Here is an 18,073-nt window from a genome sequence, read left to right on the forward strand (position 1 = left end):
TGGCTATGCTGTCCTGGGCTCCCTCTGGGTGAATCCCAACACATCATCTGTCTTTCCAGGTGAAGCTGGGACTCTGGGGTGCACTGTTTTCTCAGTGGTACCCCCAGGTGAAACCTTAGCCTTTACCAGCACTGGCCTCCAGCTCCTTGCTTTCTAAAACTGAGGTGACCATGTGACATTCACACAGTCTCCCAGCTTCTTCCAGTATAGTGTATGAATTAGTGCCCAAATGACCAGCTTCATATAGGATCCAAGGCATTTCAGTGGAGTCTGACAGCTCCCCCCCCCCCCGTGGTGTATCTGTGTGTATGTGTATGTCTCTGTCATGCAGGGCAGAAGATGCTGTGTCTGAGGCCATGTGGAGTGAGTGGCTTGTTAGCCAGTGCAGCAGTGGAGAGGAGTGGATTCAGCAAGCTAGAGGCTTAGGTCTCATTATGAGACCAGACATCCTGAGCACGCCCGAGGCCCGGGGCTCAGAAATTACTCATGGTCGTGATTCTGCTTCCACAGTGATCATTATACCAAGACATACCTATAGTCCCGTGGTGACCCTCAGTGTCTCAGGTAGGTTTTGAAGGCTGACTCTGAATGCCTGAGCCAAGGTGTGGCCCTTTGCTCACTGCCCCCCATTCTTCTTCTCCTCTATAAGAAGCCTTTTGTTTCCCATCCCCTGTGGGGAACAGGGAGTGGGGATGGAGCTGATGCTCCTAGCCGGAGGGGTACGGAGTGCGAGTCGGATGAATGTGGGACCGTGGGTGGCAGTAAGAGCAGAAGGCGGTGAGTTTGGCTACCTGTCTTTGCTGGCTTCACCTGCCCTCAAGAGGGTTTCCCTCATTAGTCTCGTCTGTGCAGCCTATCTCTCTGCCCAGCACAGGGGAACTGATGAGGGCACCTGTGGTCATGTGCCACCAAATGACTCAGGTCGCTAAGACACCCCTGCCACAGAACCCGATTTCTATCGAGCTTACTGGTGGAAATGTTGACATGGATAAGTTTGAGCCTTTCCACTTATGATCCTGGTGACTAGCATGGAGGGTACATTCTGCTGCTTCTGGGCACCTGCTCTGGAGCCTCACTTTCTCCTCGCTCTGAGTGTTCAGAGTTGAATTGTTTCTTTCCACCACTGCCTTAGTCCTGGCCACCATCTTTCCTCCCAGGCTGTGGTAAGCGACACTGACTGTCTGATGCAGGCTACTGGCCTTGCATAACTGAATCACCAAAACCGTAATGGTATTATGTTCTTGTCTAGAAGCCCTCTCCCTCATCTCCCGTCCTGGGCCACCTACCTGCAATAACCTCTGTCCTAGGTCCTCTCCCAAGACACCTCCATGGTGATGAAGATGATGACGGTTCAGAGACTCCAGGCTCAGCTCCCCAAAGCCTTGACCCACTCTTTCTCACAATACAAAGACCACACAATATTTACCTATCCATTAGTTCTTAGGGGCGTCCCCAAGTGCACTAGTGGGGAACACTCACCATTCTGGGGTACCAGAAAGGTGAATTCTGACAGTGACCCTCATCCTGCCCCTTGTCTTGCTGGCATCCTCTCTGAACACCTTCCCACAACAACCCACTAGACTGCCTCTCTTTCTGGGAGTCTTGGTACACAGGGCTATGTTCCAGGGACAGGGACAGGAGTCCTCTCTAAACGGAGACACAGGCATGAGGACTCCTCCTGCTTTCCCTAGTGAGTCAGCTCATGCTTCCTTCCCCTGCCCCCCCCCCCCCCCCCCGGTGGATCTGGTCTGAGTACAGGCCAAGGACATCTACTGTCAGGGAAGGGCCTGCCTTCTTGGTGTCCTGCTGCTGTGTCCTTGCTGTGGTCTGGATAGGTATGCTTAAAAGCCCATGTGTCAAAGGCTTGTTTCCCCAGGTGGTGCTATTGGGGGGTGGCTATGCACCTTTAGGAGGGAGTCCTTGTGGGATCAGAAGCCCTTAAGTCGCCGGACTGGCTTTTAAGAGAGATTGTGGGGTTCCGGTCCTTCTTCCTTGTGTGATCTGTACTGTTCACTTTTCCATGTGTTCCCCAACCTGTCTGTTGATGCTGTCTGGTACCATCCCCTGCCCGCAAGGATCCAAAGCTATGGGCTCTCGGTCCTGAATCAGATCCTCCAAACCGCGTGTCAAACCGAGCCTTTGCTCTCTCTGTCAGCTGTCTTACAAGTCACCGTCTTCTTGGAGCAGCCATGGGGACTTATTCACAGGCCTGACTGCAACGTCCCTGTCCCCCACCTTAAACCAATGGGGCCATGACTGGTTATGACTGGAGTTTGGGTTGTGGGGACAAGAATGTGGTATCACAGCTGTGTTGATATTTATGCAGAATCAAATCATGTAGGCCAGGTTTAGAAGGAACTTCATGTCATTGCTTTAAGCACCCATATCAGTAGTGGGTGAGTAGTGAACCAGGGGCTCACGGTTCCAGATGATCCGCTGGGATGCCACAGGATGGAGGCTTCCAGTGCCTCCCTGGGCCTTCGAGTGTAAAGAATGTGGTGGGCCCGGACAGTAATCCCAGAGTAGTGGGGACTGGCTGTCTGGGTGCTAACTCTGTTTAACCCCCCTATCTGGGACCACAGAAGCCAAGCGAAAAAGGCATGAGATGAAGAATGGCTCTCACTGTAGCCTCACCGGCCCACTGGGAAAACATCCTTTACTAATGGTGGCCCCAGGGATTTACTTCTCTTTGCTGCCTGGATCTCAGGACCTTCCTGCTCTAGCCATCCTCTTGGCTCACTGCAGCACACTTGGTTTCTCTGCCTTCTACCCCAGAAGCTTCACCGGGTCCAGCCTTTGCCTAAGCTATATGCTCAGTGTCGCTCCTGTCTCTTCTCTCTCTAGCCTCTGTCTCTACCTTCCTGGGCACGCCCTGTGCTGCGGATGCACAGCTGGGCTCCATGGTGCTCACAGGATTCCAAATACCCAGCTTTATCAGCTTCAGTCTTTGGTCCCAGCTGTAATAAGAACAGGTGACAGTTTGTCGGACAGCAAATCACACAGTGAAGGTATTTCCCATGCCGCTGACCCCAAATGTAAATTCTAACAATGCCATGGAGGAGTAAGTGTACTTGGGGGTGGGGAGCTTCCCTGAGGGCTGTGGTCCTTACAGGGGGCTCTGCTGATCTCAGAGCCTATCCAGAAACACTGAGAGTCAGGGGACAGGTGGGTAGGACTTGGAAGATTGCCTAGAGTGCAGCCAATGTTAGAGAAACCTCTGGCAGACACTACTAAGAAATACCTGGGACTACCTGCTCCTGTAGAAGGATTCACCCATAGGCCCCCATCCAAGGCTGCTCCCAGACTCCACATCCCTGACAGCCTCATCGTATCCTCTGAGCTGACTTTCTTTTGAAGACAGGGTCCAGAGTCTTCCTTGTTTCCCCATGTTTCAGTCTCGTCTGCTCGTTTTAGGCAGCTGGAAGGTGGATATCATCTCATCTTCTTTCTGGTAGCTTGAGGGGCCTCTCAGCTGCCCAAAGCCCCCGCAGAAGGTGACTCATTCCTAGATCTGAGCGGTGTCCTCGATCTGCCTAGGCAGATGTGAGATTGTCTGGCTGTGGAGTACACCCCTGGGAGACACAGCAACACTGCTGGCCTCCAGGCATGCACAGCCTCCATAGCTAGAATCACCGCAGAGGTGATTAAAGTTGCCTTAACGTCTCCGAGTGCTGAGCTTTTAACCTCAGGAAATGCTTAGCAGTGCACGGAGGCTGGGGTGAGGGGTGAGGGGTGTCTCAGGCTACCTTTGTGAAGAGTGCACGGGCAGATACACACATGCGCCCTTGATACAGATGGACATGCGACATGACTCTGACAAACACCCACTCACAACTCACACACTCCGCACACAGATGTGCATCCACACACTAATGTGCACACTCACAGCACAGCCATCTACACGTTGGCTGTGTGCATTCTTATGAAAGAGGGTAGGGTCATGACAGAGGAAGCCCGCGAGGCTGGCATAGACAAGTTTCACGGTCTAAGGGAGGTTGCTGAGGAGTCAAGGGCTCTAAGAGGCAGCAACGCTACAAATCACTACACTCCCCCTGCAGGACATAAGTGGAGTCTGCTGCAGTGTTGGTCCAAGTGGACTCATGACTCTAAGTCAATGTTGAAGCAGAGTAAAGTTCAATATTTAATGCTGGATTTCTTTGGCTGAATGAAGAGGTGTCTCTGTTCTCCCAGAGGAACCATGGAAGAAAAGATGTGAGGGGCAAGCCCAGGGGAGCAGCCTGGACGGCATCCCAGCCTCCTCCGCGCTGTTCATCCCTGTTAAGACTGAGAAACACACACGAATGCTATTGACCAGCCTGACCAAGGACAAACAATGTAAAACACTGTATTTTCCTCTGGATGGTCTGAATCTACAGTACACACACAGCATGGTGGGTTCTGCACTCTTCAGCTATGCAAGCAAGTGAAGAAGTCCGGGAGTGAAAGGAGCTGAAACAGACTGGTGGTCTCTGGCTCCCCACCTGAAGGATGGGTGCAGATGTTGCTTTGAGGGACAACATCACAGAGGAACTTGTAAATGTCAGATCTACCTGCCAGTCTCCTTACTCAGATACTGAGTGTCTGCCTCTAGATGGCACTGCCCACCACAGGCTACAGAATGTGCTGCCTCCAATGCTCTAGCAACTTACCCGGGGCCCTGTTCTCTGAGGAGGTTGTCAGCAAGGCTACGCTCTGTGATGCAAGTCACAGAGACTCATTCACATCTGCAAAGGAACTCAGGGCTCAGGGCTACGAGACGCACTAATTATTTGTGAGTGCATATGAACACCAGTACGTCTATATGTGGGCATTGAGTATGTATGTGTGTGTGGGGTGGTGTGCCGGCATGTGCACATGCACGTATGTGGTGAGCAGGTGTGCAGATGCACATGTCTGTGGTGTGTAGCATGTAACTGTAAATGTGTATAAGCGTGTGTGTTTACACACGTGTAGTGTACATATATATGTGTGCATATGTGCTGTGTGTGTATGCGTGTGTGTGTGCATGTGTATGCATATGGACCACAAATTGGGAAGAGAAAGATAGAAAGGAAAGGTGTACAGTCTCATAGGTTGGCATCTCTGGACATACGGGCTCTCACCTCTGTGCAGGCCTCCCCTAGCACAAGACATTCGCTTTTACAAAAGGGTCATTGTTGATGTCTATTCTTTGAGGTGGGGCTTTGTACCCAAATGTTCATGAAAATGACAAAAACGGAAAGGCAGCTTTCGTCTGTGATGACCGTCACAGCCCGGTTGACCCCTCCTTGTGGGAGAGAGAACTTGATTACTACTTGCTCACATTGGAAGAGAATCCAGTCTGAGGGTTGCTGACTTTCACAGCTAGATCTCCATCAAAAAGTGGGCATCTTTCAAAAGCATAGACTCAGAGAGACTGCAGCCAGCTCTCTGAAGACCACAGCCATCGGCTGTTTCCTCTCCCCATAGCTCCACAGCAGGCCCGTTCTTAGCACCCAAGATGCCCTCAGGCTATCAGTCCAGGGCCACGTCCCATACGGGTGCAGGTGTGGGCAGGCAGAAGTGCTTGATGGCTCCCGGTGAAGATGCAGGTCTGAGGTAACACAGGGCTAGCAGGGGACAGGAAACTGCCCGGTGTGAGTGTGCTCTGGAGAGCCACTGCTGTGGTCCCTAGAGTAAAACCTAACACACATGTACCAAAGGCAGGAACATCAGGTGGAGTCTCTGCGGAGGTCTCCCAGCTTCCCTCCTGGCAGGAAGGGAGGGTGCTATGGACAGGGAGCAGGTGACAAGCTTATGGAGAGTCACCTCCCACCTTGGAACCAGAGGAGGTGGCTGTGGCCTAGTGTTCTCCAGATGGGTTCTGTCACAACAAAAGAGATCATGGCCGAGGAGTGTGAACCACTTCTGACCTGCTCGGTCATTTGATGAACCTCCCAGCCCATTAACCTCACACAGCAGAGTGCCACTCTCTGCTTTGAAGCTCCTCCAGGGACACATGGTGGCACTGGTGAGGGACTGGTGTTCCCAACCTGGTTACACTGTAGTTTCATTTTTCCAGGGTCCTGTTCGGATGTTCCCTGTCCCATCAGTACCAAACGGCAGGCCTTCTCGGACATCACCCTGGAGCAGCCCATTCTGGCTGGGGCCCCCGAAAGGCAGGGACTGTGTCCTTCGTAGCATCTCCAAGTGGGCAGGGCCTGGGGAGAGCCGTGGGGGACAGCCATAGAGCCCAGGACTCGTATCTCCGCCCTCAGGCTGACTGACCATGGGGAAAGGATCGGCCTGGGCACAGCAGGCCAGTGTATGCATCCCCACTGGGCCCTCAAGAGAGCTGGGAGGGCTGTCTGTGCGTGAACTGTGGGGGCTGCCATCCAGGCTGGAGGGGATGTGGTAGGCATACTCCCTCTCAGCTGCGGCTGCCTGGTGCCTGCTGAAGTAGTGGGGCTTAGTTCTGCCCTTGAGGCACCTGTGCAGGTGAGGGTCGTGGAGGTGGGGGTCGTGCGGGAAGGTGTCCTCCTCGGCCATGTGCATGTGGGCCTCCTCCTCCATCAGCTGCTCACAGTGCATCTTGGCGCAGCACGGGGTGGCTGGCGACAGACAGCTGACATGGCCCTGGGCAGCCTGCAGGTTTGTCATCTTGCAGTGGCCGGCTGATGGATGGCCAAAGCCTCTGAGTTTTCCGGGGCACGGTGAGTCCTGCAGGCAGGCTGTATGCCCCAGTGCATCCCCGTTGGCATCGAGTGCAGGGTGGGCATTGGGCTTGGTGGTGGAGGTATCTCCCCGAGAGGGGCAGCATGACCACCAGCACTGCCACACATCCTCCCGCTTGGCGCAGTGATGGATCAGGACAAAGAGTCCCAGGGTCACACAGAAGGCGCCGTACAGACAGCTGAAGATCATGTCCAGGAAGTGGCCCTGAGACACGGCCAGGGCCCCAAAGGTCCACGTGGCTGTGAACAGGAACAGCGTGAAGGCGGCAGCACGCAGCTGGGCTTTGAAGGAATGCTCGTTCTGCAGCTGTGAGGCAGCCAGGGCATCGCAGGCAGGTGGCGTGCCGGGACGCACCCCACGGCGATGGCCGCTCTCTGGCACTGCCAGCCGCTGCTGCTCCTCGGAGCGCTCTCTGAGCTCGTACCTGCGCTCTGGGTGACGCCGTAGTTGCACATAGGTGCAGAGGAAGTACACACAGGTGACCAGGGCGATGAAGGCAGCCGGTCCATAGAACGCACCTAAGCTGGGCTCCCAGGCCATCCAGCAGCTGCAGGGAGAAGCAGGTAAGTGTGGGTATGTAGCTCGAGTATTTGCCCCCTCCCCACGTGTCACCCCACTCATCAGGACTAAATGGGGTTTCCTACAAGGGAGTATTTTAATTGTGGTAAGGAAACAGATGACACCGGAGACTGATCAGTCCTGAGGTTTGGGTTGATGGGGACAGAACTGCAATCTAGATGGGTGTTCGGAGCCAGCTGGTTGGTTAACTGTGTGCTAGTCCTCAGGAGGTGGATGGGGATGGGACAGGGGCAGGCCTGGGGTGGATGGGGCAAGGAGGTCCGCTGAGGGGTCAGGACATTGTCCTGGGTAAGGAGCGAGTGGGCAGAGGCAGGTTCTGATGGGCAGCGCATGGGGCAAGCAAGCGTGGTTTGAGTGAGGGCCGGACATCCTGGGGTCCTGAAGTACTGAGGTACTGAGAAGGATGAAGGTCCCACTAGGGCTTTGGGCACCTGTGGGGTTGGGACTGGGTCTGTCTTTGCTGCAGGGGCATGTCGTGCTTAGCTGACCTTCTGTTATCTGGTCCCGGACTATAAAAAAGGCAGGCCTTTGGTGTCTAAGGAAACAGTCAGTGGGAAGCTGAGTGTGTTGGGAGAAGGGGGACTCTGCTTACACAGAGTCTGGGGAGACACAATCCTGAGTGATCTTCTGGGGCCCAAGGCTTTCTGTTCTTCTCAAGGGCTTGCCTTATTACAGGTACTTTGGAGCAGAGTCACTAGTAGAGGTTGGTTATGACAGATATCTTTGGGGCACCTTCCCTGCCCTCCCAGGGACTGGGTGAAAAGTCGGCAAATTCCCTAAGTGTCTGGGGTGACCCCAGGAGGAGCTGGGCAGCGCCCCCAACTTTTCAGGGGCTCACAAGTGGGAAGTACTCACTATGCCACGTCCTCATCCTCGGTCCCATAATTTCTGATGTTTGTGGCAGCTGTGACCCCACAGATGATGAAGGGGACCCCTCCGCTGATGAGGTAGAACCTGCCAGAGATCAGAAGGCTGTCTTTCCAGGAATGGCCCAAAGCCTCCTAGAGAAACGAGGCCATCCTCCCCCCTTCCCCGATGCAAAAGGGAGGTGGCTGGATTCCAGGGTCACGCCACATTTGGTATAGACAAACACATGTCCTGCAGGGGAGCCTGCTCTCCTCCCACTTGGTTCTGGCTGGCAGGGGCTCCTGGTAAATCTGCAGACTCAGTGGGACCTTTAGGAGCCTGGGCTGGGAGCAGGACAGATACCAAGAGGTACATCCAGTATATCCGCAGGGGAAGGAGGGTGTTGAGTGTGGCATCGCTATCCTAAAGTGGTATCCTGAGTGGAGGCCCAGCTGGATTCCCTTTGGATCTGTCTTTAGCGGGAGCCCTGCTCATACCCCTCCCTTCCCTGTCAGCAGTACCCAGCGATCAGCGGGCCAGTGGATTGTTAGATGTGGTTTTAGAGTGAGGAGCCTAGCTCACCTAGCCCTCTGTGGCAGTTGGGAGAGTTGCTCACCTTTGAGCTATCCCTGGAGAGACATCTGATCATGGACTGACCTCCCCTCCATGGGCCTCGGATGATAGCTTCACTGAGGGTGATTCAGTGTTCAGTCCCCTGGATACCTCCTATCTGAGTCTAACCCCACTGAGCATGTGTGTCCTAGGCTTGGCTTGTGCACACTGATTCTGACATATCAGGTGTGACTGAGAGCTTCCCACTGTGTTGAGCCATGGTGGGGCCACCTCAGAGGCAGCTCAGAGAGGTGTCCCATGAGAAAGTGGCGGCTGTGACAGACACACTGAGCAGACAGTGTGGTGCGAGTTTGAGGACAGCCTGGGTAGCCTAGTAGGTAGGTCCCAGGTAGGCAGGCTAGCGCTACATGGAGATACCATATCTGAAAACAGACAAAATAGAATTTGTGCAGTGGAGATGCTCTCTCGGAAAAGAATAGCAACAGTTTGTGTTTGGGTGAACGACACTTGAAGGAAGGTCACATGATGTTCCTCAGGGTAGCAGGATGCTGCACTGAAGGAACCTGGTCACCAGGAAGGAAGAATACAAGGAAGGCTGAGATGAGGGCAGCTAGAAGAGATTTGCTTTCTCTTTAACTTTTTCAAAATACAGATGAGTGTTAGAACAGAGAAGTTCGACACTTTGTGAGTTCATGAATAACGCAGGGGGGTGATGCATGTGGCATTTGTAATGGAGGTGGTTTTAAGTTACTGAATATCTCTCGATGTTTCATGTGATGTGGTACAACTTTATTTACTTGGATTGTGACTAGATTGGGCATTTTAATCTCTGAGGAGGCTGCAAGATGCTAAGAGAGAAAAGCTAATTAATATATTAAATTTGAAATAAAAATATTATAGCAACACAAAAACAGGAAGAAAAGGAGGAATGAAAGAACAGAAGCCACACCAAAACATGGCAAAAGAGGAAGGAAAAGAGAATAAAATGGAGACAATCTAACCAAGAGAAAAATCAGTTACATTTTAACAGTCTAAATATTCTACTTCAAGGCAGAGATTGTCAGAATAGAGAAAAAAGAAAGACCCAGCTGGGAATAGAGTAGAGGAGATGGGGTGGGCCTGGAAGTGGACCTATAGGAGGAGTCATCCCCCAGTCAGCCGCTGCCTGTAAGTCATGGGTTCTCAATCTGTGGGTTGTGATGCATTTGGGGTCGAATAAACCTTTCTCTGGGGTTGCATATCAGATATTTACATTATGATTCCTAACAGTAGCAGAATTACAGCTTTAAGCAAAAATAATTTTATGCTATGTGGGGAACTATAGTAAAGGGCCGTGGCATTAGGAAGGTTGAGAACCACTGCTGTAAGTCAAGGAAGCCAGACCAGCAGCGGGAGGGAAAACAGGCTCAGGCAAGACAGAAGTAACACAGGCTATGGTAAGACGTGACACTTGCATTTGCCAGGGAGGCAGCACAGCTGAGGCCAACAGAGGGTTCAAGACACCAGAAGGAACGTTGTCAGGCTGAGGGGAGAAGCAGAAGTTCCCAAATTATAGGTGGTGTTCAAGTCCCCTCTCTCAGCACAAGATAGAAGAAGTAGTCAAACATCAACGAGGAAGCAGAGACCATGAGCACAGCATTCGAAGACGCTGGCCTCAAGGCTCCCTGTAACACATCTCACCCTACAGTGCCATCAGTGTAAGCCAGCTCCGGGGGTGGTAGCTTGTTCACCATGACATCCGTGACATTTCCACACTATTCTCCAGAGTGTGTGACTTGTTCACGCAGGGGCGAGTAGCACTCACACATCTTCCTTCAGTGCATGTAGCCCCTGCACCATGGCAATCCAAGCACTCACACATCTCCTCCCAGTGTGCATGCTTCACCATGTCAACCACGGCTTCTTCACATTCTCCTCTGCTGTGTGTGACCTGCCAACCATGGTATCTGTGTCTTCCTCCAGAGCCCGTGGCTCTGAAAACTGGCATCGACAGCAAGCATCCATTTTTCTACTGTGCATGTACTGATGATCACCATGACAACAGTGGCATCCTGTTCCATTGTATGTGGTCTGTTCATCATGTTAATAATGGCATTCATATACCCTCCTTCACTGTGTATGTGGCCTGTTCACCATGGCAACTGTGGTATCTACACACCCCTCTTCCCTGTGTGTGGCGTCTTCACCATGACAACATTGGTACCCTATATGCACTCCTTCATTACATGTGGTAACAATGACATTCTTCAGTGTGTTCGGGCCCTTCAATAGGTATATACCATGAAAGACCCAAACATTCAGAAGATTCGAGATCATGCAGAGCATAGTCTAGGACCACATAAAAATTAGAAGAGACGTTTATAACAATATTATAACCAAGACACCACAGACACTGTGGACTTAACAATACACTAATAAATCATTCATGGAGTAGGGAAGTAATCAGAAAGGGTTGGAAAGTACCTTAAATAATACCAAAAAAAATACAACATATCGAATTTTTTTTAGCAGCAGATACAGCAGGGCTGAACAGGAAATTTCTAGTTACCAATCTTTCATTAGGAAGAAGAGAAAGTTCTGAACCTTAGTGATCTAAACCAACAAGGTAGGAAAACAAAAGCTTAAGACAGGCCCAAGGTAGTCACGTGATGAAGATGATAAAGATCAGAGAAAAACGTTGGAAACTTGCTCCTCCACAGCAAAAATCAATGAAGCCACAAACGCTCAGACTGAGTAAAGAGAAAAGAGCTGACAGGAGGGCACAGTTTGATAAAGGACCTTGCCTTGCAAGCACAAGTTTGATCTCTAGAACTCGAATAAAGGGGGATGGAGAGAACCAATTCCTCTGACCTCCACACACATACCATGGTTTGTATATCCCTCACACACATTGTGAACACACAATAATGATAAACTAATTACAAAAATTGTTTGAGAAGATTAATTCTCAATTTTAAGGAACAGTTATTGTTATGCATCCTGCAGACGCACTGCAAGAATCAAAGGGGTATATAGTGAATAACTGTACGCCAACAGAGTCACTAACCTTGAGGAAATGGATATATTCCTTGGGGAAAAAAATAAAACAAAATCCATTAGAAAAGCTTGTTGGAGTTGATACCTGAAAGCAAAGGGAAAATCAGTTCTCTCCAACAGAGTGTCACTGGGTTTACAACCACACCCCAGGTAGGTCCCTTGCCCAAGAATATATCATTGACCAAAGCAAAACTCTTTTTTTTTTTTGTGAACTTTTTGTTTGGTTTTGTTTTGGCATTTTTTTTCCAGTCTTATTGTTTTTCATTTTGTGTCTTTTTTTCTGAGAAAGAGAGAGAACACAAAGTTGGTGTGTAGGGAGGTAGGGAGAGGATCTGGGAGAAGTCAGGGAGGGGGAAATTATTATCAAAATTTATTTCACAGAGAAAAGAAAAGAAAGTCTTGCTGGACGACATAGCAAGACTTTGTCTCAAGAAGCCAAAATACAACTCTTTCAACCAACCAATCAACCAACCAGCCAGCCAGCCAGCCAGCCAGCCAACCAATTAACCAACCAACTAACCAATTATCCAACTAATTAACCAACCAAGTAACCAGTCAATTAACTAACCAATGAACCAATTAACCAACCAACTAACCAACTAATCAACCAACCAACCAAACCAAACCAAACTTAATTGTGCTCTGTCTAATAATAAAAAACCAAACTGGGTTTTAGCATCTGTACACTCAATGGGTTTGCTTGTAGAGTATTATACAGTATTGTTCAGACGGCAAAGTGGGGGAGAAGGGCAGGAAAATCTTCCTCAGACCTGAGGCCAGTGGGACCCGATGTCAAAACCAGACACAGGCATCAAAGAGGTCAGCTAATTGCACCTGTAGTACGTTGTAACTTCTTTCTAAATGAAGTCTTAGCACTTTATGGAAGTAAGACTGATCTCAAGACTCTGGGCGGGGTTATTATTCATACACAGTAGCAAAGTAGTTCGACTTATCAGCAGGTGGACAACACGGTGAGTTCAGTCAGCGGGTTCAGGGAAAACATCTAGCGGAAATAGCATGGATTCATTCCACACTCAGCCACCCAGCAGAAGGCAGCTTTCCTGTCTTTGAACGCCACCTGGGACCAACTAGCACCAGCTGAGGCTGAAGAGCGATGTCTCTGTTTGTAGATGAGGCGATGGTCTGCATGAGAGATCCTGCAGGATCTACAGGACGTGCGTACATTGACGACGGTGCAGGGTTCACACAGACACACATTTTTATATTTGAGTGAAGACAGAGGCCGCTGAGAAATAAAACAAAGATGTCATTAAATGGCATAAACGCATCCTGGTCACAGCCCCAGAAGATTTTCTTCTTGTAAAAGTGAAAAGTTGAAAGAAAAAAATTAAAAAAAAAATGCCTTTAATACCAGCACTCAAGAGGAAGAAGGAGGTGGATCTCTGAGTTTGAGGCCAGCCTGATCTACAGAGCAAGTTCTCTGCCAGGGTTACACAGAGAAACTCTGTCTTGAAACACCAAAAACCAAAAACCCAAAATAAAAAAAAAAGTTGAAAAATTGATTCTAGAATTATCTGGTGTGTAAATGATTAGACTATTCAGATTCATCTGCAGGACCCAGAAGAATCCTTAGTCCTCCCAGATTCCTGACAAGCTGGATTTGTGTATCCGTCCCCACGGGATGTGAATATAAAAACATTCTGAGCCAAGCATGTCTGATTCAAAAGGCTGTCCCCTGCAGTGGGTTTTTTTTTTTGCTTTCCTTTTTCTTTGTGGTGCTCTGATGGGAGCGCACATGCTATGCACGTGTTCTACCACAGAGCTGCACTCCATTCTTGAGTGATCTTATTCCTCCCAGGCACCAAATCAGGCAGAATCAACGTGGGATGGAAACATCTGCCCGTAGAGATGCCTAGGGATCGCTTTGGGACTTGGCTGTGAAAGTTGTCAAACCGGAAGCAGAACAAGTACAAATGAGCGAGAAGATAAATCATAAAGTGACGGGTGATCAAGAAGAGCTCACCATGGGCCTGATGTGAACAGCCACCAGAGTAGACCGCTAGAAGCACAGCTTGCCACCCCGCCTCCAGGAGGACACACTCTGGTGGGGAGGTCCCCAGAGGCCCCTCAGACTCAGGCAGCAATCCCCTGTGGACTGATGACTGAAGATCACTTATTATACCCCATGGATATCACCCCTTCCTTCTCTTGGTTGCCTCCTCCTTGAATACACTCATGGTTTACCATGGTGGGCATAGCCTCCTGCAAACTTAGTCTTCATAAATTGGGCTTTCATGGCTACCTAGGTGGATGGTCAAGTTCTTTGCCTGCATCTGCTTCAGGTCACAGAGCATGTGTGAGCGCTACTCACTTCACTGTAGGCACGTTCTGCACAGTGGGGAAGTCCTGCAAGCAGACACCACCGGCCAGTTTTGTTGTACAGGTGAGGTCTGCGCACAGTCGGAAGAGCACAGAAATAAAGACAGGCAATGGATGGACAGGTATGTGGTGGGGGCGGAGGGGCTGGATTACACGCGCGCGTGCGCGCGGGGGGGGGGGGGGTAATAGCTAGACATGGAGGAGAGTGGAATGGATGGGCGGGGGGAGGGGATGATGAACTAAAGAGGGCAGATGCACAGGGGGAGGGCAACAGCCTCGGAAGGGTGATGGGACAGTGCAGGGTGCAGCACAGGGCTGGGGTAGGATAGCAAGGGGCACCTGACTTTCAGCTCTGCACACTTGTGAAGGCTCTCGTAAACTGTGGGGAGGAGGTGGGAGAAGGCCACTGTCCTAGCAGGAAATGCCCTAGAGCACCTGTCTTAGTTAGCTTCAGCCTTCAATCTAATACAAACCTGGAGTCAACAGGAAGAGGAAACCTCAGCTGAAGAATTGCTTTGATCAGATTGGCCTGCAATCAACTGGTCTTTGAGGCTTGTTTGTTTGTTTTGAGACAGGATTTCTCTGTGTGGCGTTGGTTGGCCTGAAACTAACCCTGTAGGCCCACCTAGCCTTGAACTCACAGAAATCTGCCTGCCTCAGCCTCCAGTGCTGGGATTAAAAGTGCACCACCCAGTCAGGCATTTTTTTTTTATTGCTAATTGATGTAGGAGGGCTCAGACCACTGGGCATAATGTTGTGTCTAGGCAGGTGAGCCTGGGCTGCATAAGAAAGGTAGCTGAGTCAGGCAGAGTGAGCAAGTCCCTAAGCGCTGGTCCTCCTCTGTGGTGTCTGCTTCATTACTCGTCCTCAGGTCCCTGCCTTAGTTTCTCTTGATGACAGACTGTAACCTGTAAGCCAAATAAACTCTTTCCTCCTCTGTACTGCTTTTGGTGAGTGTTGTCCCCTCGAAACTCGCTTTGTAGACCAGGCTGGCCTCAAACTCAGAGAACTCCCTACCTCTGCCTCCCAAATGCTGGGATAAAAGTGTGCGCCATCACAAGTCAGCTTTGGTTAGTGTTTAACCACAGCAACCAAAAGCAAAGTAGAAGGCCACTAGACAGCAGGACCTCCCCTTTCACAGCGACTCACCTGAAGCCATATCCAGGGCTGGTACCTTGGGAGCTACATGGAACTAGGCTGGAATCTGATCTGAATAGGACTGACTGACCTCCCGCTGAACCCTAGTGTCAGCTGCAGCAGGTTGGCTGTGACTTGGCCTTGTCCCATCTCTGAACCCATCAAAATCCCCGAGGCTTTGCAGTTTAGGGAACCCACCAGAGTACACATGGTCATGTGGTCTCTGCACTCAGAAGGTAGGTACGTCTAGAAAAACTCAGCTCCTTTTTGCCACTAGTCCAGGCTAGACTCAGTTCCTCTAGTCACTAGTCCAGGCTAGACTCGATTCCTCTAGTCACTAGTCCAGGCTAGACTCAGTTCCTCTAGTCACTAGTCCAGGCTAGACTCGGTTCCTCTAGTCACTAGTCCAGGCGAGACTCAGTTACACAGACTTATTCTGGGCTGGGGGTCCCATCTGGCTCTGACTCTGGCCTTTGTTCCCCTCTCATGGGGTTTTTCCCTCCCAGGCCCCTTAATGACCTTGCTTAAGTCCTACCACTTGAAAGAGTTGCCACTAGACAGAGGCAATACCAACCATGTTATCCCACTTGGGGACCGCCTGGCTTCCTGGTCAGTAACACTTAAAGCTTCAGGTGTTTTAGCTTTGTGTGGCTCCCAGGGAGACAGGAGACCAATGGGACACCTGGGCCTCTTTCTCTCCATACGCCTTTTGCCCCTGGCCTTACCTAGAGACCGAATAGCCGATGTCTTCTCACAAAGGCCCTGCTCTTCTTGGGAAGAAGGTGTGTGTGTGTGTGTGTGTGTGTGTGTGTGTGTGTGTGTGTTGGAGGGGAGGGGGGACACTCACTTGATCAAAAAGTGTCAGGATTTTTCTTAGGAAACAGGAAACCCTAAATGGTAAAGTGGTGTTCTCAGCCTAATGACGAGGACCACAGAGGCCCCTGGGCAGCATGCCTAAGAAGTCTGTAGCCCCTCAAGGCTCGGCCCCTGACCCTTTCTGGATCTTCTACCAGCACTTGTCCCGGCTGCTCCCCAGCTGCTTTGCCTCCGCCATGCCAAGTCTCTGCCTCTGTAGCCTTCCCATGCCTCACTGGAGAATCTGTGTGGCCACATCACTGTTCTGTCTACAGAGATGGAGACACCTCACTGACCCCATAGCGAGACAGTGCCTCCACGCCGGCCGGGGTTGCTGGTGGGTGTTGGGTCTGTTATCACAGGATTCTCACACATCTTAGTCAAATTAGTCACCGGTGCAGACTTACCACTGGGATTGTGCAGCGGGTGTGGCGATGAAGACTTTGTGGCTAAATGTGGATCTGCACCACGCTAGAACACCAGAGCTAGGGAGGACGGTTTGCCAGGGAGCACCTAATTTGTATGATGCTGTCACAGGGTGAGCCCAGGCACCAGCTGAATGAGGGGTGAAAGCAAGGCCAAAAGCTGAGACGTTGTTCTGGCTTGATGTGGAGGGAAATACGCAAAAACTTCCAGATTATAATCTGTGGGAGCCCACGGTTTTCAACCCGCTCCGTCTTGACTAAAGGTCAGAGTTCAAACCTATTCTTGTTCCACAAGGACAAATAACAGGACGTTTGGCCAAAGGTGTGGCTACTGGACGTCTTGCTACTCAAAGACCAGACAACAGGATGTTTGACTTAGGGTGTGGTCACTAGGTGTTCTGAGATGTAAGGAGGTAATTACGTTTGTTTGTCTCTGTATCATGGGAAGGAAGGCTTTTGCCCTCCCCTTCTGATTGGGGTGTATAAGGACTATGAGTAATAAACCTGAGGCTGCTACAGTGTTCAGTGGATGCCCTCCCGGCTCTATCTTCTGTCTCTTGTCTATTTCTTTTCTAATCCTCACTCCCTTTTTCAGGCACACATAAGTAAGTTGGCTGAACCCAACAATAATCTCAGAAAGCCAAGCAGAGGATGACCAGACCACGTGGGACTCCTAACGTGTTGGAGGTATCACACTATGTAGTGGTTCCTATTAGTGGGCAACAAGGATGCCACAGGAGATCCTTGTTCGTAAGAGCAATGGGAAAACCCCTGAGTGCACTGTGCGTAGGGATCCACTCAAAACAGGTTCTGCCCAGAGCTTGCTGCTGGGTACTGGGTACTGGGTACTGAAGGCCAGTCAGTGCCAGCAAATCTGATGCTACACACAGGGACTCCCTGCTCTTTCTATGGCTGGTGGGGCACAGAAAGCCCTGGTTCTGAACATGGAAGCGGGGAGCCCACTTAGAATGGGAAGGCAGTCCCATTACCCATGTTGTCTATAGGTTCCAGCTGCAAGGTACCCCTTGATATTGCAGACTCCCGGCAGCAATATGTGACAAGAACAATACACTTGCTCTATTTGAGACCAACCTACGGTTTCCTTGGCAGACACAGGACCCAGAGGAGCGGGAGAGAGATAGTGCCCCGGAGTCCCAGTTATTACTTGGAGATTGAAAACTCTGCTGTGGTTCGCACCGGGACCACTCAGTACTGTCCACCACTGTTTACAGTGCCTGTAGAACTTATCCTGGGAAACTGGCTCTTCCTGTGTCCCCATGATCTGCTCAGAGGGGTGGCTCTATACATAGTTGCTGGCTTGGAAGGTCGCTCCTCCCCTGCAGAGTTCCAGCTCCAAGCCCTCACACATCACAGCCACAACTTCAGTCTTTTACTTCCTTCCGGGTTTGTCTGCAGTACCATATTTGTCCAGCAGAGGGCGCCAGAGCCCCACTGCAGGTGCCTTTTCCTTGCGTTTGCATCCATCACCTGGGTAGACGCTGGACTACTGTGGAGATCTCCCTTACTCACTGTCAGCTTCTGGGCTGTGGACCTTTGCACCAGTGCCGTCCTGTCCTCTTCCTGGGTAC

The 18,073-nt window shown here is 50.8% G+C and overlaps 1 protein-coding gene across 2 annotated transcripts in view; it reads right to left on the reverse strand.

The window, feature by feature from the left end:
• Positions 1 to 4,117: 4,117 nt before the first annotated feature.
• Adgra1 (adhesion G protein-coupled receptor A1) overlaps positions 4,118 to 18,073 on the reverse strand; it is a 44,167-nt gene continuing 30,211 nt past the window's right edge. For both annotated transcript variants that reach the window (XM_048455294.3, XM_048455293.3), the window contains 2 exons: positions 8,128 to 8,226; positions 4,118 to 7,240 (listed from right to left, as the gene is read on the reverse strand). In XM_048455294.3, coding sequence (XP_048311251.3) covers positions 6,016 to 7,240; positions 8,128 to 8,226 — 1,324 coding nt within the window. In that variant the 3' untranslated portion in view covers positions 4,118 to 6,015. The remainder of the gene's footprint in view (positions 7,241 to 8,127; positions 8,227 to 18,073) is intronic.

Source organism: Myodes glareolus, chromosome 7 (assembly GCF_982192425.1).
Source record: "Myodes glareolus chromosome 7, mMyoGla1.1, whole genome shotgun sequence".
In the NCBI taxonomy this organism is placed as follows: domain Eukaryota; kingdom Metazoa; phylum Chordata; class Mammalia; order Rodentia; family Cricetidae; genus Myodes; species Myodes glareolus.